The 23,716-nt window shown below is 38.1% G+C and overlaps 1 protein-coding gene across 4 annotated transcripts in view; it reads right to left on the bottom strand.

Moving 5' to 3' along the window:
* Nucleotides 1-23,716, bottom strand: part of LOC144347828 (alpha-N-acetylgalactosaminide alpha-2,6-sialyltransferase 5-like) — a 63,973-nt gene that overhangs the window by 26,776 nt on the left and 13,481 nt on the right. For 3 of the 4 annotated variants that reach the window (XM_085491788.1, XM_085491789.1, XM_085491792.1), the window contains exons 2-4: nucleotides 20,477-20,674; nucleotides 13,925-14,041; nucleotides 1,112-1,527 (exon numbers count right to left, since the gene is read on the bottom strand). In XM_085491788.1, coding sequence (XP_085347914.1) covers nucleotides 1,112-1,527; nucleotides 13,925-14,041; nucleotides 20,477-20,674 — 731 coding nt within the window. The remainder of the gene's footprint in view (nucleotides 1-1,111; nucleotides 1,528-13,924; nucleotides 14,042-20,476; nucleotides 20,675-23,716) is intronic. The other variant, XM_085491791.1, reaches the window with a different exon arrangement.

Genomic DNA, 23,716 nt, shown 5'->3' on the forward strand with positions numbered 1-23,716 from the left:
TCACAGTCGCCAATAAGTCATGTCAAAGAATAGTTTGCTCATTCTCATCCCATTCACAAATTCTCAATGGACATGATTATTCAGAAAAGTAAAACGATTTTCAATGACCAGGTTTCACGACTTGACGATCACATTTTTGGGGTTTCTAAAACTACATTGTACTACTCAAAACAAATATGGATTACTTCAGTATTGCAACATCGGGGTTCATTCTGAGTAAATAACAGAATAGAAAAGGTGTGAACCAAGTTCCGTATGTTCGCCGGCCATGCACTCTGAAATTAATGAGTTTTATCGTAAAAGCAGGAACCAAACTACCGTACCAATCACCATTTTTATGCAATAAAAACACTTTTTACATGCATATTTTAATAAATGTCATCGACGCCTGGTAAAACACCCTGGGCCTATACTCGGGGATGCCCTCAACCTGTTAAATGTCTAAAAGGTGGGGCTTATACTCGAGGAGAGGCTTATGCTCGGCGAAGTACGGTATAATTGAAAGCTGTGTACTTGAATTATTTATCACCTGTGTTGTTGGCTTACTACTAGTACCTTGGATTAGTAAAGCATCTGAACATCAGTTTTGTGTTTTTTAATAATTTAGTTGTCAAAATTAGCGAGTCAATCAACATAAAAATACCTCCAAAGATTGGGAACATTCAGACCAACATCTATTATAACTTAGCAGTACACAGAAATTGTTTTCCCAATATGCTGTTTGCCAAACTAACATGAAATATGAAGTGTCACTCAACATTATAATGATAAGAATTTCCCCCAAATCATTTAGCACTGGCTACAAATTGCCAGGAAACTGTTTCAATATGCAAATGAAGAAAGAATTTGCTAGGAATCCTTTGAAACACTCACAGAATTTAATTTAATTTAATTCAATTCTGATGACAAAAAGCTACAAAACAAGTTGTGACTGTGTCATATCTTATTTATTAAACTTGTAGTATTTTTACACACTCATCACCAAAAGCTGTGAACATATGAAAACTACTCATTTAGTGAATTAGATATCAAACAGTCACTATTAAAGATCCTCTATTTATTATTAATACAATTTATAAGCAAACTGAAAAGCTTTTCAGTGTTCACTTACCTTGTTTTTCCTGTTTCTATTTCATAAGTTTTATCACATTTGTTCATTTGTTCTTGTGTTAGATAATAAAAATCAATAGAATTCTTGTATTTTATTGCCAATTTTTTACCAATGTTGTATGAACCTCCTTTACCATCACTTCTCATTGTTTTCTCTGGTCCCCACATTACAACATAGTTTGCTGCATCAACAGTGTTTAAAAGATCATTTTCTTTTTTTTGTACAAAACCAATGGATGAGTGCGCCACCATTCTTAGTGTAGTTTTTCTACCAACATCTTTCTCATATCCCTTAACTGGGGCGTCATTCATTCTTAATACACATTCTGAACTGTCAATATCTTTTCCAGCGTTGGAGTCCAGAAGATGTCCTGAACTTGAAATCAATGCACATTCTTGGCAGTGAAGTTGGAGAAACTGTGAATTAAATTAAATCAAAAATTAAGTTGTAGTAAAAACAAGTCAAGCATGGCACAGTCCCAGTTAGTTATCAAAATTATAATAAATAGTTTTATTTATAGTAATATAGCTGGAATATGTCAGGAATATGATTTTTTAACATTAAAATGATTGACATTTGTATCTGATTGTCAAACAAGTACTTGTCCATATTGAGAGATATTGCTCTGGAACAGCATTCAAAATCAGCCATTTTGAATACATGTATAACGAATATATAAAATTTTAATATAATCAGTCAAAACAAGTCGAAGATATGGGTCTTCATTAAAACAAAATGGCCACCAGACGGCCATTTTGAATCCGATCTGAAAAATAAATGATGTGCATCAGGAACCTGTAATGTCTAATATATGTACCAAGTTTGAAAGAAATCCATCCATAAATGCTTGATATTTGATGATTTTTTAGCACAAAAATGGCCACCATTTGGCCATTTTGAAAAGGATCGTCAAACCAATATATCTGTTTATCTATGACATGATGTATAATGAATATTTAAAATTTGAATATAATCAGTCAAAACAAGTCGGAGATATGGGTATAGAAGTCCATTCATTAAAACAAAATGGCCGCCAGACAGCCATTTTGAATCCGTTCTAAAAAATAAATGATGTGCATCAGGAACATGTAATGTCTAATATGTGTACCAAGTATGAATGAAATCCATCCATAAATGCCAGAAACGCTTGATATTTGATGATTTTTTAGCACAAAAATGGCCACCATTTGGCCATTTTGAAAAGGATCGTCAAACCAATATATCTGTTTATCTATGACATGATGTATAATGAATATTTAAAATTTGAATATAATCAGTCAAAACAAGTCGGAGATATGGGTATAGAAGTCCATTCATTAAAACAAAATGGCCGCCAGACAGCCATTTTGAATCCGTTCTAAAAAATAAATGATGTGCATCAGGAACATGTAATGTCTAATATGTGTACCAAGTATGAATGAAATCCATCCATAAATGCCAGAAACGCTTGATATTTGATGATTTTTTAGCACAAAAATGACCACCATTCGGTCATTTTGAATAGGATCGTCAAACCAATATATCTGTTTATCTATGACATGATGTATAATGAATATTTAAAATTTCAATATAATCATTCAAAACAAGTCGGAGATATGGGTATAGAAGTCCATTCATTAAAACAAAATGGCCGCCAGACAGCCATTTTGAATCCGTTCTGAAAAATAAATGATGTGCATCAGGAACCTGTAATGTCTAATATATGTACCAAGTTTGAAAGAAATCCATCCATAAATGCTTGATATTTGATGATTTTTTTAGCACAAAAATGGCCAACATTTGGCCATTTTGAAAAGGATCGTCAAACCAATATATCTGTCTATCTATGACATGATGTATAATGAATATTTAAAATTTGAACATAATCAGTGAAAGCAAGTCAGACATATGGCACGAGAAGCCCATTCATTAAAACAAAATGGTCGCCAGTCGGCCATTTTTAATCTTATCTGAAAAACTAAATTATTTGCATCAAGGTCCCATAATGTCTAATGTATATAACAAGTTTGAACAAAATCCATCTGTAAACAGCCGAGAAATGCTCGATGTTAATGATATTTGACACAAAAATGGCCGCCATTCAGCCATCTTGAATCAGATTGTGAAACAAATTGACGTGCATATGTATAATATCATGTTTGATGTATGTGTGAAGTTTGATTGTGATTGGTCCAGGCATTTCTAAAATACAGATACAGATACAGATACAGATACACACGCACGCACGCACGCACGCACGCACGCACGCACGCACGCACGCACACAAGGACGCACGCATGGACACACAGAGGTCAAAACATAAGTCCCCGTTTTCGGACTGTGTCAATGGCTTTCAAAATATATATCACAAAACACAAGAAACCTCTCGCTGGAAAATATAGTTTAGGTAGTGAAAGAGAAAAAACAAGAGAAAAAAAGACATCAACAAATTTCAAAATATTAAACATATTGTATACATGTACTTTCTAAATCGTTGGTCAAAATTTACTGTAATTGAGACATTTGGTGCATAATTTATATAAAAGCACAAACATTTTCACTATTATAGAATTTAGATTTCAAGCTTTTCAAGTGTCTTTATAAATAAGAGTGTCTTCAGTTCATTCACCACAGACTACAGAGAACCGTAGTTGATCAAATCGTTACATGCAGACACTGCGCCTTTCCCAGGACCTCACACTTGCCGATGAAGTCACTCAATTTTTTAGTTACTACTTCATCTCTTCTCGATTCGCACGGTCAAAGTAACCTTCTTGTCAAGCAATGCCCAATGAAATTTTTTCCCAATGTCTTTATCGATCTCTCGCACAGCTGACCTGTTGTCTTTTGTAAAAAATTTCACCAATATCGCTGCATGAAACTTGTAAACAACAACCCAACGTAGCTAACAATTGAAACAATATAATGTTAATTGTTACATATTACTTCGAACAATACCCTAAAAACCCCAAATGGTCAATGCCAAGTAAAAACCCTAAATGACCAATGCCAAGTAAAAACCCTAAATGGTCAATGCCAAGTAAAAACCCTAAATGGCCAATGCCAAGTAAAAACCCTAAATGGCCAATGCCAAGTAAAAACCCTAAATGACCAATGCCAAGTAAAAACCCTAAATGACCAATGCCAAGTAAAAACCCTAAATGACCAATGCCAAGTAAAAACCCTAAATGACCAATGCCAAGTAAAAACCCTAAATGGTCAATACCAAGTAAAAACCCTAAGTGGCCAATGCCAAGTAAAAACCCTAAATGACCAATGCCAAGTAAAAACTCTCAATGGCCAATGCCAAGTAAAAACCCTAAGTGGCCAATGCCAAGTAAAAACCCTAAATGACCAATGCCAAGTAAAAACTCTCAATGGCCAATGCCAAGTAAAAACCCTAAGTGGCCAATGCCAAGTAAAAACCCTCAATGGCCAATGCCAAGTAAAAACCCTAAGTGGCCAATGCCAAGTAAAAACCCTAAATGGTCAATGCCAAGTAAAAACCCTAAATGGCCAATGCCAAGTAAAAACCCTCAATGGCCAATGCCAAGTAAAAACCCTCAATGGCCAATGCCAAGTAAAAACCCTAAGTGGCCAATGCCAAGTAAAAACTCTCAATGGCCAATGCCAAGTAAAAACCCTAAGTGGCCAATGCCAAGTAAAAACCCTCAATGACCAATGCCAAGTAAAAACCCTAAGTGGCCAATGCCAAGTAAAAACCCTCAATGGCCAATGCCAAGTAAAAACCCTCAATGGCCAATGCCAAGTAAAAACCCTAAGTGGCCAATGCCAAGTAAAAACCCTCAATGGCCAATGCCAAGTAAAAACCCTAAGTGGCCAATGCCAAGTAAAAACCCTCAATGGCCAATGCCAAGTAAAAACCCTAAGTGGCCAATGCCAAGTAAAAACCCTAAGTGGCCAATGCCAAGTAAAAACCTAAATGGTCAATGCCAAGTAAAAACCCTAAATGGCCAATGCCAAGTAAAAACCCTAAATGGCCAATGCCAAGTAAAAACTCTCAATGGCCAATGCCAAGTAAAAACCCTAAGTGGCCAATGCCAAGTAAAAACCCTAAATGGTCACTGCCAAGTAAAAACCCTAAATGGCCAATGCCAAGTAAAAACCCTAAGTGGCCAATGCCAAGTAAAAACCCTCAATGGCCAATGCCAAGTAAAAACCCTAAGTGGCCAATGCCAAGTAAAAACCCTAAGTGGCCAATGCCAAGTAAAAACCCTAAATGGTCAATGCCAAGTAAAAACCCTAAATGGTCAATGCCAAGTAAAAACCCTAAATGGCCAATGCCAAGTAAAAACCCTAAATGGCCAATGCCAAGTAAAAACCCGAAATGGCCAATGTCAAGTAAAAACCCTAAGTGGCCAATGTCAAGTAAAAACCCTAAGTGGCCAATGCCAAGTAAAAACCCTAAATGGTCACTGCCAAGTAAAAACCCTAAATGGCCAATGCCAAGTAAAAACCCGAAATGGCCAATGTCAAGTAAAAACCCTAAGTGGCCAATGCCAAGTAAAAACCTAAATGGTCAATGCCAAGTAAAAACCCTAAATGGCCAATGCCAAGTAAAAACCCTAAATGGCCAATGCCAAGTAAAAACCCTAAATGGTCAATGCCAAGTAAAAACCCTAAGTGGCCAATGCCAAGTAAAAACCCTAAGTGGCCAATGCCAAGTAAAAACCCTAAATGGCCAATGCCAAGTAAAAACCCTAAATGGCCAATGCCAAGTAAAAACCCTAAATGGCCAATGCCAAGTAAAAACCCTAAATGGTCAATGCCAAGTAAAAACCCTAAATGGTCAATGCCAAGTAAAAACCCTAAATGGTCAATGCCAAGTAAAAACCCTAAGTGGCCAATGCCAAGTAAAAACCCTAAATGACCAATGCCAAGTAAAAACCCTAAATGGCCAATGCCAAGTAAAAACCCTAAATGGCCAATGCCAAGTAAAAACCCTAAATGGCCAATGCCAAGTAAAAACCCTAAATGGCCAATGCCAAGTAAAAACCCTAAATGGTCAATGCCAAGTTAAAACCCTAAATGGCCAATGCCAAGTAAAAACCCTAAATGGCCAATCCAAAGTAAAAACCCTATTTTGAAGAGGTTTACAGGAAACATATAATCAAAAGCAAAAAGAAATTCAAAAAGAAATTTGGCAGAGAACCAAAATACAATGCATAGTTGAACTCTGGTGACCTTGCCCTTTGTTATATAATATTATTCCCTTTATCATAGTTTGTTTCAATATAAATATGCATTGTCATAATTAATTTTGAATACAAACAAGTTTTGAGGTTGAACTAACAGTGGGGAATCAGTTTAGCAAATATCCTTGATAGATGTAAATATCTTACAAAAACATTGGTGCCTAATTTGTTTAAATATTTTAAGGGACATAATTTCCAGCTTTATTCAAAGTAATTCAGATATTTTAGAATAAAAAGAAATGCCTCGTCGCAGAAAAAAAGTGCTGCATTTAGACATGAATAGATTCATAAAACATGCAAGATAACAGAAAATCTTAGTTGGCTTTTGTCCAAGTATTTTGTACAGGTGTCTGTCAAAAATTAACGATTCACTGAGACAAATATGAACTGCCTTATTATATTCATTGTGTGACTACTGTATTATATGAAAAGTAAAAAAAAAAACACCCTCTATGAATAGCTATCATGTTGCAAGCTCTGCTTTCTATGCAAATCAACTTTAAAATATATAAATAGTTAGTTGGTTGGTGTCCAGTGGAGAGAGAAGTCAACAGTACTGTTGCATCCTGAGAATCAACATCTTCAAACACTGCAATCTTTGTTTTTTAAATTAGTATTATAACAAGCAGCTTGTCGGCTGAGATAGCTCCACTGTTATTAATGCACATTGCAATTAAAGAACGGAAGATATCATTAGAAAATGAACAATATGTATAGTATCAAAGCAACAGGACTTGTTGTTTTCAACAAGAATTCAAAAATATCACTTTTCACCAAAAAATATCATCAAAATTAGATAATTGAAGATATCACCACGAAATTAACAAATCTGAAAGAGGTTTACATGTAGTACCTATATATGTAATATAAAAGCAATCTGACAAGAAGTCAAAAATATCACTTTTTACCAAAAATTAAAAAAATATTCACTAAAATTAGAGAATTAAAGATATCATCATGAAATGAACAAATCTGAGAGTAGACCACATGTAGTACCTGTATATGCAATATCAAAGCAATTGGACTTGCGGTTTTTAGCAAGAAGTCGAAAATATCACTTTTTACCAAAAATGACAAAATATTCACCAAAATTAGAGAATTAAAGATATCATTACAAAATGAACAAATCTGAAGGAGGTCCACATGTAGTACCCATTATATGTGATATCAAAGCAAATAGACTTGCGGTTTTCAACAAGAAGTCGAAAATATCACTTTTTACAAAAAATGACAAAAATATTCACCAAAATTAGAGAATTGAAAACATCACTAGAAAATGAACAAATCTGAAGGAGGTCCACATGTTGTACCTCTATATGTAATATCAAAGCAATTGGACTTGCGGTTTTTAACAAGAAGTCGAAGATATCACTTTTTACCAAAAATTACAAAAATATTCACCAAAATTAGAGAATTGAAAATATCATCATGAAATGAACAAATCTGAGAGAGGTCTACCAAAGGTACATATACACCAAATATCAAAGCATTCAGGCTTGTAGTTTTCAAGAAGAAGTCAAAAAAGTAAAACATTGACACGATCGACGACGAACAATCACTCATATGATAAGCTCCGCTCGACAAAGTCGACAGCGAAGCTAAAAACTCTATCATTCTGTTCTAATAGCTGAAACAAATTCCTGTGAATTTTCATTTGTCGAATGAACTGTTTGTCAAATACGGAATACATATTTTAGTACAATTTTCTTTTCAAAATATGGATGCAACATTTTGCTTTTTATGTATTTTTTATGTAATGTTTTTGATTTGATAATTTTGAACTAAACCTACTCACATAGTTCATACCCACCATAGACTCCAGTCAGTCAAAATGACTATTTTGAACTATAGGCATTAATCAGCGATTCTGCCGGTGACGGAGAGATAGAATCTAGGTCAGGAGCTGTACGGCTGTACAATCACTCTGGTTCCTTTCTTCACATCGAGGACTTAGACCAACGCCACGGAAAGAGTGGGGTGGTTGGGGGGGGACCCGGAGTCTATGGTGGGTATGAACTATGTGAATAGGCGGGTTCGAAGAACTCTCTGCCTAAATTCACTACGTTCAATTACCCACCATAGACTCTGGTCAGTCAAAATGACTATTTTGAACTGAGTCACGACGCCAATCGATGGCGGGTTTTCCGAGCAAACAGAAAAATGATGAAAGTCTCTTCCCAGTCCGGGATGAAATACAATAATCACTTAACACCCTGGTTAAGGCCCCAAATGGGTGGTGTCTTACCTTGCCTGTGCTGTCCCCTGAGCAAGAAGCCAAAATGCAGCTACGGTGACAGGGTTTGATGTGCCCGAGAAAGCCAGACCCCAACCCTGGGGGGTAGTAAGCTTTTGAAGTAAAGACCGAAACAGTTCTGCATGAGGGCATAAGCCTCAAAGCGGGATCTGGGAGCTTCCAGGGGAGTGCTGACGGTAGAGAAATCTGTCCGCTTAAAATGCCGAGACTGACTCATTGCCTATGCGCAGGTACCTATGTGGTCGTTCGGGCTGGGTCAGCAAACAAAGACTGACCTGCTACGAGGGGACCCAACCTAAAGAGACCTTCGACAATGGATACGGTGTCTGTTAGGTGGTAGTTGATAAAGAGGTACTGCGTTCTCCAGAAGCCTGCCCTCCATATATGCTTGAGGGGGACACCTGACGCTAGCACCAGTGAGTTGGCAATCGCACAGACCTCACGCGCTCGTACTTGGTGTCTCTGCAAGCTTTGTGTCGAGGAAGTTAAAGTACTATAGACCTCTAATACAGTTGCAGTAAACCACCTGGTTATGGAAGTGGGGAAGCCGGCCTATCCTGCCTGCCTGGGCCGAACACAAAGACATGTGCCTGGCACTCCGTCCTGAATCCTTAGTACGGTTTGGTAGCAACTTCGTGCTCGAACCGGGCAGAGAAGCAATTCCTCCTGACCCCCCGGGCAGACAAAATTTGACAGCCAGGGGATGACGACCGGGTGAGAATCGTGTCCTGGGATTTGGTTCTAGGCGAGAAACCTGATTTGTGTCTTTCACACAACTTGATTGTCCATAACGGCGGTACATCATCAGAGAAGGACAATGGCCCCCAGCTCTGGTCGATGCCTACCTGAGGCGAGGACCAGTAGGAAGACTGTTTTCCACATCAAAAATTTGAGTGGTGCTTGATCGGAGAGGCTCAAAGGGCGGTCTGCTTAGAGCGGACAACACAGCCGACAAGTCCCAGTTGGGCGGTTCCCTTGTATAGGGCCTCGGCATCTGGAAAGCAGTAAATAGTCTCCTAATAATAGGACAATCGACTAGTCTTGTTCCCTTACGTTCTCAATGGTGGGGGGGACAAGGCCGCCCTGCGTCCCAACGATGGGACGGCAGGTCTGGTAAGTCCCAAAGCACTACTGGTGTTTCGACTCGCATTTCCGACAGAAGTGGAAACTAGGCCATGCTTGGCCAGTTGTGTGCAACCAATGATAATCTGCAGGCGTGCACCTGTCAAAGTTTTCTCTGGTGAACTAGAGGGAAGGGAGGAAAGGTGTACACAACTAAGTGGGTCAACAGGATTAGCAAAGCGACCCTGGCCCAGGCTCCTGGAGTCGGCAGGAGTGTTACGTACGTCGGGACCATCCCACGGGGAGATTTTAGCGATATCCCGTAAGTGGATGTCACCACCTGGAAAGGTCCAGGGATCGGTCACCCGCTGTCTCCAAACCGGACTACACCGGCGCAATCTGTGTACAACAGGGATATGTGGGCATGGGTTCGGCAGTTGCGAGGAAGTTGCTCTCTTCTCCCATGATGCGAGTTCCCCAAGGCCTGAGGTAGTCACTAAGTTGTGACCTGGCCACTCGCCGAACACATGCCTGTCCCCCCAGTTGCAGAGGTGAGCTTCAAACATGCTTCTCCCGCTGCCGGGGTAGACGTCCGCCCAGGGAGGGCGAGGAGCCACCACCTGGCTCTTTTCTCCCTGGGGGCGTGCCACTACTTTTCCCTCCCATGGAAGGGTATAGGCGCTTGCCTCCTGGCTGACTCTGGCTGGTGGACGAAGCCCTAGGGCGTTGTGTTTTCTGTGCTTGGGGTGCCCTCCGCTTGCCCTTGGCAGGGCCAACTGGCTAGTGGATTCGATCTGACCCCTCTGGTTCATTGCACTCCGACGCTCCGAGACTGTACCCACCATTCCCTGAACAAAGAGGGTGGAAGATGTCCAGTCTGCGTCAGTGAGTTGGGGGACGTACCCCCTGACTCAGCTTGTTGGCGAAAAAACGTGCGTCTAAGGCCGCGTCTCGTAGCACAGTAGTGGCCAAGAGAGCCAGGTGACACTAAGGGATGTCACACATAGATGTGCGGTGGCCCGCCAGTAAATTTGTTGCCTGGTCTAGGAGGCAGGTGCGTTCTGCCTCCAAGGTCTCCAGAGTCCTGGGCGTGCACTATAATGCACTCAAGCAACTCTGCCCTCAGGGCTGGATGGGTAGTCTCCGATTGAGCTGGCGAGAACGCCCATGGAACGCGGCTGTCCCCCCATTGCCCGGTTTGCCAAACAGAAATTCATGGTACCGGGGTCTGGGGAAGGAGCCTTGGGATCCGGTTGGGGGTGTTTAGGTCTCATCCCATGGGGTCTGATCCCAAGACCACACCGACCGGGTAGCGTTTGGTCCAGCGGGAAGTGTTGCCTAAGGTTTACCCCAAACGGAGGCCTTAAGCATTACGTCCTCCGTGGCTGACCAATGTCCGACCATCAACACCGTTTACGCATCCTCCGCCCCCACTCCACACTCAGACGAACAGGGAGAGACATGCCGACAGGGTTGCTTTGGATCCCGACGCCCGTGATCCCCTAAGCGTTGAAGCAACCTTAGGTGGTCGCCTTAGGATCAAGGGTGGGGGTATTTACATCGTATCACTGGGATCGATGATACTCCGCATCACCCCAAAAACGTGGCTCACCGAGTCATTACGGATGGAAGACTGAGGGACCACCCGGAGTACCAGCTGTATCCGACGCGAGCAAACTGTGTCTTCTTTCACTTTAAATATGCGAGAGGGAACGTGTTCGACTGTGCGTCTCATGGCAGGTCAGTTCTCTCTGCGGACGCTCGTGGGTCGGTAAGAAGGGAGTCCAAAACCCACAGCGGAGACTGAACACAAGGATAAATTCGTTGCCGTTGTACTGTTACCGCGTGACGAACCCTGGCTGGCTGAAAGTAGGGGGGTCAACGTGTGCCCTGCCCTGAAAGCCCTGCCCCGAGATCGGGGTCTTGGCTGCCAGCACCCTGTTGGCATTTAGTGCCCGAGGCTCCAAAGGAGGCCCGGTGCAATTAGCCTGAGCCTCGGCCTCACCCAAATTAGAGTGCCGCGGCTGGGAACGGGGGTTCCCCGGAAGAGAGGTGTCTGAATGCAAACATGCTTTTGTGTTTCTTCCTGCTTGCCCACCGAGGGGCCGCAGTAGAGAAAGCTTGCTCCGACTGCGTTTGATCTACCTGGCCTGCCAGGGACGCAATTGCCCCGACAGTCCTTCAACCGAAGCCCTCAACTCGGAGGCAAACCCGGCGCCGTGCGAGGAAGCAACAGGCCCCATAGGAGGAAAGCCTCCAGGGTCACAGCCTCGCTGCAGCCAGTAAAATTGGGTAAACCACCACCTGAAAAAACAGACTGTGAGGATGCCCTTCAATCAGCGGGGGGATACCAAGAAAAAGTATCGGTACCTCCACCATTGGGCCTCCTACTTGATGTCCCAGTACACGAAGCACCGGTAGCCGAGCGGGGGACTTTCCACTTTGATGGCTCTGAAAGAAAAATCTCAGGCCTCAGAACTCCAGTGAAAAAACACACGACTTCACGGCAAAAACCCCGAACCCCACACGCAGCTACGACAAAAGTATTTCGGATGCGGGTTCTATGCTGGTAAATTCTGAATATAACCACTGCACAGTCGACTCAAAACCGAGGAGTCCCAAAATAAAATAAAAAACGACAGCGAGCCCTGGTGCTGTCATTACAACTATTCATCTCTAAATACCTAGATCAAGCATACCATGAAGACGACATGCATTAGGGAAGCGAATTACAGTAGAAAAGGAGACGTATAAAACCAACAAGTGATTAAGCTACGTCGCCCGGGTTTTATTTCTTTGTTGTAAAAAAAATACTACACAACAAAGTGGAAAACGACACGAGGGTAAAAATGACAAGGAAAACTTATCCTACCAGCTACAATGTCGGATGCCGGCAGCGGCAACAACCCCAGCTAGAAACCCGGACAGGAAAAAAAAGGCAGGCGATCGAGACAGAGCTCGCTAGACTTGATCTCCATTCGATGCGGAGAAAAATCAGAGTGATTGTACAGCCGTCTCTGGCGTCGCCATATGGGCTCGGTCACGTGTTTTGTGACATAAGGGAAAAAGAATCTTGGGGTCATGGGGCTTCCCCTGACCTAGATTCTATCTCTCCGTCACCGGCAGAATCGCTGATTAATGCCGACAGTTCAAAATAGTCATTTTGACTGACCGGAGTCCATGGTGGGTAATTGAACATAGTGAATTTTCTATTAGCTTCAGATTTTATTGGTAGGTTTGCAAATGTGTATCAGACTGTGCAAAAAATCTCTCCATGAGTTGGTTTTGAAACCCAGTATTGTATTCCCATGGGATTTTGGAGATACATTACCAATGATATTATTACAAGATAAATGATTTGCTTCATTGAACACATACAACAATGCACATTTCCACTGAGATCAGTAACCTTTGATGACCAGTGATCAATGAAGTAGAAACAGTCAAAATATTTTATCAGATTTTCTCAATTTTTTTGCATATTTTCATACAAGAGATCTGTTGTTCATACTCGGGGAAGATTTTATACTTATGAATAAGGTGACCAAGTTTGATAAAGTTTGGAAAAGAATTAGTAAAGTTATTGTGCACACAATAACAATTATTAACAACTACAACAACGACGACGGACACATTTTTTCCCTTAATATACCTTTCCCTTCCATCTTTGATGATACAGGCAAGGTAAAAAGCAAACGGCAAGTTGTTTTCAAGGTTAAGTTAAAAACATTTTTTATTTCAAAAAATGACAGAATACATATTCACTACAATTATTTATTTAGTGTTAGTATCACAAACTTAACAATGTGACAGAAGTCCCCCCCCCAATGTAAGACATACCAAAGCAGAAGAAAGTGAAAATAATATTTACAAAAATACTTGTTAAAATAGAGTGTCTATCTAAGATATCTACATACAATATCTGATGTCTTGCTAATTCGTAACATTTATGGCAGACTAATGTCTCATGCAAACATCAAAACTCTCAGTGTCAGAAAGATGGACAGCTGACCACCAAAACTCTCAGTGTCAGAAAGATGGACAGCTGACCACCAAAACTCTCAGTGTCAGAAAGATGGACAGCTGACCACCAAAACTCTCAGTGTCAGAAAGATGGACAGCTGACCACCAAAACACATTACCATCTCAATTGAATTACCAACTTTCCTTCAAAGGATAAGTCACCAACTTTTCACCTGAGAGTATTAAGTTATCCACTTTTCTTTAGAAAATAATAAGTTATGTTTCCTCCTCAGTTTCGTACTGAGAGTGTTAGGTTAGTGACCGACGCATGGTACCCACCTTATTGTGCTGTGTATATGACACAAATCCATGTAAATCAGGTCTTTCTACAACATGTGTAACTACAGGTGGTTCAGTGGAATTACTACTTGCATTTGTAATTACATCAAGCTGGGGCTACAGTGAACAATAAAAGAAGATATAGTTGAGTAACTACATCAAACAGGAGCTATAGTAATATTTATTTATATTATATATATTGCCATTCATTTTCTTCCAAATGGAGTTCTATGATATTTACTTGAGTTCTGTACTTTTATGGTAAGTTCTACTCCTCCCTGGGCAGTAGATGCATGTACTCTTATTTAACAGCTGAATGGGCAGCCCACCATGTGAATCAAACCCATCATCTCCCTGATGGATGGACACTCTAAGTCTCACATCATATTGTTGAGCAATAAAACTGAATATGGTTGAATAACTTCACCAAGGGATAGACAAACCATAGTTAAGTAACTACAAAAGTTAGGGTAAACGATAAAAGTAGTTATGGCTAGGTAACTACATCAAACAAAGGATAAGGTAAATCATGGTTAAGTAATTACATCTGACAGGAGATAGGGTTAACCATAAAAGTTGATATGGTTAAGTAACTACATCTGACAGGGGATAGGGTAAACCATAAAAGTGAATATGGTTAAGTAACTACATCTGAAAGGGGATAGGGTAAACCATAAAAGTGAATATGGTTAAGTAACTACATATGACAGGAGATAAGGTAAACCATAAAAGTGAATATGGTTAAGTAATTACATCTGACAGGAGATAGGGTAAACCATAAAAGTGAATATGGTTAAGTAACTGCATCCGACAGGGGATAGGGTAAACCATAAAAGTGAATATGGTTAAGTAACTACATCTGAAAGGGGATAGGGTAAACCATAAAAGTGAATATGGTTAAGTAACTACATATGACAGGAGATAAGGTAAACCATAAAAGTGAATATGGTTAAGTAATTACATCTGACAGGAGATAGGATAAACCATAAAAGTGAATATGTTTAAGTAACTGCATCCGACAGGGGATAGGGTAAACCATAAAAGTGAATATGGTTAAGTAACTACATCTGACAGGAGATAGGGTAAACCATAAAAGTGAATATAGTTAAGTAACTACATCTGACAGGGGATAGGGTAAACCATAAAAGTGAATATGGTTAAGTAACTACATCTGACAGGAGATAGGGTAAACCATAAAAGTGAATATAGTTAAGTAACTACATCTGACAGGAGATAGGGTAAACCATAAAAGTGAATATGGTTAAGTAATTACATCTGACAGGAGATAGGGTAAACCATAAAAGTGAATATAGTTAAGTAACTACATCTGACAGGAGATAGGGTAAACCATAAAAGTGAATATGGTTAAGTAAGTACATCTGACAGGAGATAGGGTAAACGATAAAAGTGAATATGATTAAGTAACTACATCTGACAGAGGATAGGGTAAACCATAAAAGTGAATAATAAGTAATTACATCTGACAGGAGATAGGGTAAACCATAAAAGTGAATATAGTTAAGTAACTACATCTGACAGGGAATAGAGTAAACGATAAAAGTGAATATGGTTAAGTAACTACATCTGACAGAGGATAGGGTAAACCATAAAAGTGAATATGGTTAAGTAAGTACATCTGACAGGGAATAGGGTAAACGATAAAAGTGAATATGATTAAGTAACTACATCCGACAGGGGATAGGGTAAACCATAAAAGTGAATATGGTTAAGTAACTACATCTGACGGAGATAGGGTAAACCATAAAAGTGAATATGTTTAAGTAACTGCATCTGACAGGGAATAGGGTAAACCATAAAAGTGAATATGGTTAAGTAATTACATCTGACAGGAGATAGGGTATACCATAAAAGTGAATATGGTTAAGTAATTACATCTGACAAAGGATAGGGTATACCATAAAAGTGAATATGGTTAAGTAACTACATATGACAGGGGATAGGGTAAACGATAAAAGTGAATATGGTTAAGTAACTACATCTGACAGGGGATAGGGTAAACCATAAAAGTGAATATAGTTAAGTAACTACATCTGACAGGGGATAGGGTAAACCATAAAAGTGAATATGGTTAAGTAAGTACATCTGACAGGAGATAGGGTAAACGATAAAAGTGAATATGATTAAGTAACTACATCTGACAGAGGATAGGGTAAACCATAAAAGTGAATAATAAGTAATTACATCTGACAGGAGATAGGGTAAACCATAAAAGTGAATATAGTTAAGTAACTACATCTGACAGGGAATAGAGTAAACGATAAAAGTGAATATGGTTAAGTAACTACATCTGACAGAGGATAGGGTAAACCATAAAAGTGAATATGGTTAAGTAAGTACATCTGACAGGGAATAGGGTAAACGATAAAAGTGAATATGATTAAGTAACTACATCCGACAGGGGATAGGGTAAACCATAAAAGTGAATATGGTTAAGTAACTACATCTGACGGGAGATAGGGTAAACCATAAAAGTGAATATGTTTAAGTAACTGCATCTGACAGGGAATAGGGTAAACCATAAAAGTGAATATGGTTAAGTAATTACATCTGACAGGAGATAGGGTATACCATAAAAGTGAATATGGTTAAGTAATTACATCTGACAGAGGATAGGGTATACCATAAAAGTGAATATGGTTAAGTAACTACATATGACAGGGGATAGGGTAAACGATAAAAGTGAATATGGTTAAGTAACTACATCTGACAGGGGATAGGGTAAACCATAAAAGTGAATACGGTTAAGTAACTGCATCCGACAGGGGATAGGGTAAACCATAAAAGTGAATATGGTTAAGTAACTACATCTGACAGGAGATAGGGTAAACCATAAAAGTGAATATGGTTAAGTAACTACATCTGACAGGGAATAGAGTAAACGATAAAAGTGAATATGGTTAAGTAACTACATCTGACAGGAGATAGGGTAAACCATAAAAGTGAATATGGTTAAGTAACTACATCTGACAGGGAATAGAGTAAACCATAAAAGTGAATATGGTTAAGTAACTACATCCGACAGGGGATAGGGTAAACCATAAAAGTGAATATGGTTAAGTAATTACATCTGACAGAGGATAGGGTATACCATAAAAGTGAATATGGTTAAGTAACTACATATGACAGGGGATAGGGTAAACGATAAAAGTGAATATGGTTAAGTAACTACATCCGACAGGGGATAGGGTAAACCATAAAAGTGAATACATTTGTATGGTTAAGTAACTACATGTACATCTGACAGAGGATAGGGTAAACCATAAAAGTGAATATGGTTAAGTAACTACATCTGACAGGGGATAGGGTAAACCATAAAAGTGAATACGGTTAAGTAACTGCATCCGACAGGGGATAGGGTAAACCATAAAAGTGAATATGGTTAAGTAACTACATCTGACAGGAGATAGGGTAAACCATAAAAGTGAATATGGTTAAGTAACTACATCTGACAGGGAATAGAGTAAACGATAAAAGTGAATATGGTTAAGTAACTACATCTGACAGGAGATAGGGTAAACCATAAAAGTGAATATGGTTAAGTAACTACATCTGACAGGGAATAGAGTAAACGATAAAAGTGAATATGGTTAAGTAACTACATCTGACAGGAGATAGGGTAAACCATAAAAGTGAATATGGTTAAGTAACTACATCTGACAGGGAATAGAGTAAACCATAAAAGTGAATATGGTTAAGTAACTACATCCGACAGGGGATAGGGTAAACCATAAAAGTGAATATGGTTAAGTAATTACATCTGACAGAGGATAGGGTATACCATAAAAGTGAATATGGTTAAGTAACTACATATGACAGGGGATAGGGTAAACGATAAAAGTGAATATGGTTAAGTAACTACATCCGACAGGGGATAGGGTAAACCATAAAAGTGAATACATTTGTATGGTTAAGTAACTACATGTACATCTGACAGAGGATAGGGTAAACCATAAAAGTGAATATGGTTAAGTAACTACATCTGACAGGGGATAGGGTAAACCATAAAAGTGAATACGGTTAAGTAACTGCATCCGACAGGGGATAGGGTAAACCATAAAAGTGAATATGGTTAAGTAATTACATCTGACAGGAGATAGGGTATACCATAAAAGTGAATATGGTTAAGTAATTACATCTGACAGAGGATAGGGTATACCATAAAAGTGAATATGGTTAAGTAACTACATATGACAGGGGATAGGGTAAACGATAAAAGTGAATATGGTTAAGTAACTACATCCGACAGGGGATAGGGTAAACCATAAAAGTGAATACATTTGTATGGTTAAGTAACTACATCTGACAGAGGATAGGGTAAACCATAAAAGTGAATATGGTTAAGTAACTACATCTGACAGGAGATAGGGTAAACCATAAAAGTGAATATAGTTAAGTAACTACATCTGACAGGGGATAGGGTAAACCATAAAAGTGAATATGGTTAAGTAACTACATCTGACAGGGGATAGGGTAAACCATAAAAGTGAATACGGTTAAGTAACTGCATCCGACAGGGGATAGGGTAAACCATAAAAGTGAATATGGTTAAGTAACTACATCTGACAGAAGATAGGGTAAACCATAAAAGTGAATATGGTTAAGTAACTACATCCGACAGGGGATAGGGTAAACCATAAAAGTGAATATGGTTAAGTAATTACATCTGACAGGAGATAGGGTATACCATAAAAGTGAATATGGTTAAGTAATTACATCTGACAGAGGATAGGGTATACCATAAAAGTGAATATGGTTAAGTAACTACATATGACAGGGGATAGGGTAAACGATAAAAGTTAATATGGTTAAGTAACTACATCCGACAGGGGATAGGGTAAACCATAAAAGTGAATACATTTGTATGGTTAAGTAACTACATGTACATCTGACAGAGGATAGGGTAAACCATAAAAGTGAATATGGTTAAGTAACTACATCTGACAGGGGATAGGGTAAACCATAAAAGTGAATACGGTTAAGTAACTGCATCCGACAGGGGATAGGGTAAACCATAAAAGTGAATATGGTTAAGTAACTACATCTGACAGAGGATAGGGTAAACCATAAAAGTGAATATAGTTAAGTAACTACATATGACAGAGGATAAGGTAAACCATAAAAGTGAATATAGTTAAGTAACTGCATCCGACAGGGGATAGGGTAAACCATAAAAGTGAATATGGTTAAGTAACTACATCTGACAGGAGATAGGGTAAACCATAAAAGTGAATATGGTTAAGTAAGTACATCTGACAGAGGATAGGATAAACCATACAAGCAGCCTGTCGGCTGAGATAGCTCCGCTGTTAGCAATGGACATTGCAATTAAAGAACAGAAGATATCATTAGAAAATGAACAATATGTATCGAAAGAACAGGTTTTCAACAAGAAGTCAAAAATATAACTTTTTACCAAAAATTAAAAAATATTCACTAAAATTAGAGAATTGAAAATATTATTACAAAATGAACAAATCTGAGAGAGGTCCACATGTAGTACCTATATATGTAATATCAAAGCAATTGGACTTGCGGTTTTTAACAAGAAGTCTAAAATATCACTTTTTACCAAAAATGACAAAAATATTCACCAAAATTAGAGAATTGAAAATATCATTACAAAATGAACAAATCTGAGAGAGGTCTACCCAAGGTACATATACACCAAGTATCAAAGCATTCAGGCTTATAGTTTTCAAGAAGAAATCAAAAAAGTAAAACATTGACAATCACTCATATGATAAGCTCCGTTCGACAAAGTCGACAGCGGAGCTAAAGATGACTATATCAACCAAAAAGCATGCGTTTAGAGACATACCTATGTAGAAGTTGGTTTGCCAGTACTAGATCCATTTTTAACACCTAGGCTACTCTATTGACATTGGTTGTTTATTTCATGGATATGGCACGTGAGGTGGCTGATAAGCCATGTCGCAAACGTGCACAAAACGACCATTCTGTGCATGTTTTCGATATGGATTAAAAACCAGTTGTAAGCACAAATTTTTATATGACATGCAGATAGATTATAATTAAATGTTGTATTCAGAATGTTAAAAATATGGTGTTATTTAAAATAGCACCATACCAGGTTTGGTTCAGAAGAAGTTACACCTCAGAAAAATCATTTTCATATAGTAAAAACTGTAATCCATACATAAAGATGCTGTAAATTTTGAATCAAATAACAAAAAAACATCATGCGTGTTGTTCATACCAATTTGAATAACATGTTAGGGAAAAAACGCAAAATATCATTTGCCTGTGAAAGTACTGAATTAATATATTTAGTCTGATTCTTAGGAATCTGGGAAACATGTTTCAAATCTTGTCTATTTGTTTATATTTGGGATGAATTCTTATTACACTTGTGGGCCATCTGACTGTAAAAACATGTCCTCAGAACAGCATTAATTAAAAGAAAATGGCTGCCATCATTTTGAATCTGATCTGCAAAACAAAGCCCCATAACATTACAACAAATTTGTAGCTCTAAAATGGTGGGTTATGGTTGAAACTACTAGTACGTACCTTAGATGTTGGATGCAAATATGACACATATCCTTGTGTATTTGTTCTTTTTGTACCATTCACAATAGGAGACAGTGCACTATTATTACTATTCAACATCATAATGTTCACTTCATCATACGAGTACATGTACCATGCAGATGCTGCTACTGTCAATAGCGTAAAACAAATACCCAGCAAAAAACATTTTTTATACCCCTGAAAACAGAAGAATAACACTCTTGTCAAAATTATGAGTTTTTTATTTTAAAATTACCAGCTGCATGCCAACATTACTTTCTAGTGAAAATAAACGATTAAAAAAAAAGATCCAGATTGGAAATTGCAGAAATACTTTCATTTGATTATTTTTTTAACATTAAAATGTTCACTATTCAGCCATATTTACATTTAATTGTATCATCAAATAAATATATTTGCATATGTATGATATTATGTACACTTAAACTTTTAATATGAATATTCATGGTACATGTATGTCTGAGATATTACTCTGGAACAACATTCATTAAAACAAAAGCAAAATTGAAATGAATGACCTGAATCAGAACTTGAAACAAATGCATGTCAATGTATGCGACATGATGTTGGTGTTAAGATTCATTCCAATCAGTCAAGGCTTTGACTAATAAAGCTCAAAAACAGCATTTGTTAATCAAAATGTCTGACGGCCATTCCAATTAGCAAAAATGCTTGATTCTGATGCATTGTTAGCCTTCAAATGAACACCATTTACCGAGTTGAATAGTAAAACAAATTAGCTTAAAGGGGGATCTCTCAATCCCATGGATTGTACCAAGTGGTCATGGGTAATTACTCCACCTCTGTCCACTAAGTAAATGAATGCTCATCTTTTCCCCTGTCCCTCTAATCCCACAAAACAACTGATATAAACATCCTTTGAATGGATTACAATTTTCATGTTTAAATATAACATAACAACTGAATTTCAAACTAAATAAACGTTAGTCAGTTTGGTCATTTGTGTCAAACAAAGAGCTAGCTCCATATGCCATGATCTGAAACGCGTTTCGTAATATATACATTGTCGGGCAAAAAATGACGTCCACTAGTAAATGCAGCAGTCCACCGGATACTGAACACAAAATGGTCGCGAAGACAATTTGCAGACTTTTCTGTGTCCGTTGTGTCGGTCTATTGACAGTACTGATCTCGTATACAGTAAAACTGACAACAAACTTTCCTATGCACATTCCGTATACACACTACTCCTCCGAACTGCTAATATAACAAGTGGGAAAATACCTTCTGTCAAGGACTTTGATTGTATGTGCAAGGTTGGTATTGGATTGTATCTCGTGTATAATTTGAGTTCTTATGGTCTAGCAGGTGAACGTGAGGTTTACTTTACAGTCAAAATTAATTGAGCGGCGAGAAAAATAAGAGCGTTCTGTCAAAACAATTTTACCATAGACTAAATTTTAATATCCCATCTACAGCATTGTAATTATTACAAAATCAAAGTTGTTATTAAGAATATATGGCATCATGGAACATGACTACTGGTTATGCTAGTCAAAACAAAAAAAAACATCTTGTTGAATTGTTTGCAAACTTGTTTTGATAGAACGCTTTTATTGATTGTACACATAAATTAAAAAACCATTGCTAACTTTTTTTACAGGCCGCTTGATTGTACTACTGCTCAGTACTGTCTTACATCATGATGCCCCAATGTTACCGATGGTTAGACAAACTACGTAACGATAATGCTGTTGTAGATTGAATAAATATCTAGGGGATTTATATTTTCATTTACTCAAACTATGATTGACAGGCATTTTGCATACATTAGCCGCCATTTTAAACTGATGATTTTTACTTGTCGGCACGTTTCGACCAAAAACCACAACATTTATATATCAAAAGCCCAACCCCTAGCATACATATTCATGCCCACGTAAAAATGTATTTGGAATCACAGCTTGATCTCCAAACATCGTAAATGGCACATTTCCCGTAGTCCCCGCCAAGATGTGAGCGGCTTGGTTCGGATTAGCATACTAATTGTGGTGGCCATCTTGCCCCTATTTATAGCATCGGTTCTCCTTTAAGTATGACATGATATAACAAGCAGCCTATCGGCTGAGATAGCTCCGCTGTTAGCAATGCACATTTCAATTAAAGAACTGAAGATATCATTAGAAAATGAACAATATGAATAGTATCAAAGCAATCAGACTTACAGTTTTTAACAAGAAGTCGAAAATATCACTTTTTACCAAAAATGACAAAAATATTCACCAAAATTAGAGAATTGAAGATATCATCACAAAACGAACAAATCTGAGAGAGGTCCACATGTAGTACCTATATATGTAATATCAAAGCAATTGGACTTACAGTTTTTAACAAGAAGTCGAAAATATCACTTTTTACCAAAAATGACAAAAATATTCACCAAAATTAGAGAATTGAAGATATCACAAAATGAACAAATCTGAGAGAGGTCCACATGTAGTACCTATATATGTAATATCAAAGCATTTGCACTTGCGGTTTTTAACAAGAAGTCGAAAATATCAGTTTTTACCAAAAATGACAAAAATATTCACCAAAATTAGAGAATTAAAGATATCATTACAAAATGAACAAATCTGAGAGAGGTACACATGTAGTACCTATATATGTAATATCAAAGCAATTGCACTTGCGGTTTTTAACAAGAAGTCGAAAATATCAGTTTTTACCAAAAATGACAAAAATATTCACCAAAATTAGAGAATTGAAGATATCATCACGAAATGAACAAATCTGAGAGAGGTCCACATGTAGTACCTATAGATGTAATATCAAAGCAATTGCACTTGCGGTTTTTAACAAGAAGTCGAAAATATCAGTTTTTACCAAAAATGACAAAAATATTCACCAAAATTAGAGAATTAAAGATATCAACATGAAATGAACAAACCTAAGAGAGGTCTACCCAAGGTACATATATACCAAGTATCAAAGCATTTAGACTTGTAGTTTTCAAGAAGAAGTCGAAAAAGTAAAACATTGACACGAACGACGACGACGACGGACAATCACTCATATGATAAGCTCCGCTCGACAAAGTCGACAGCGGAGCTAAAAATTGAACAGGTTAGAGATATAGCTATGAAACAGCATTCACTGAAATAAATGTGAGTAGTCAAGGCAAGTGAAGAAATATGGCTACGAAACCGTGTTTGTTAAAACAAAATGGTAATCAAAGAAAGCTTAGAAAGAACTCCC

The sequence above is a fragment of the Saccoglossus kowalevskii genome, chromosome 17, assembly GCF_978046115.1.
Source record: "Saccoglossus kowalevskii chromosome 17, keSacKowa6.1, whole genome shotgun sequence".
Taxonomy (NCBI): domain Eukaryota; kingdom Metazoa; phylum Hemichordata; class Enteropneusta; family Harrimaniidae; genus Saccoglossus; species Saccoglossus kowalevskii.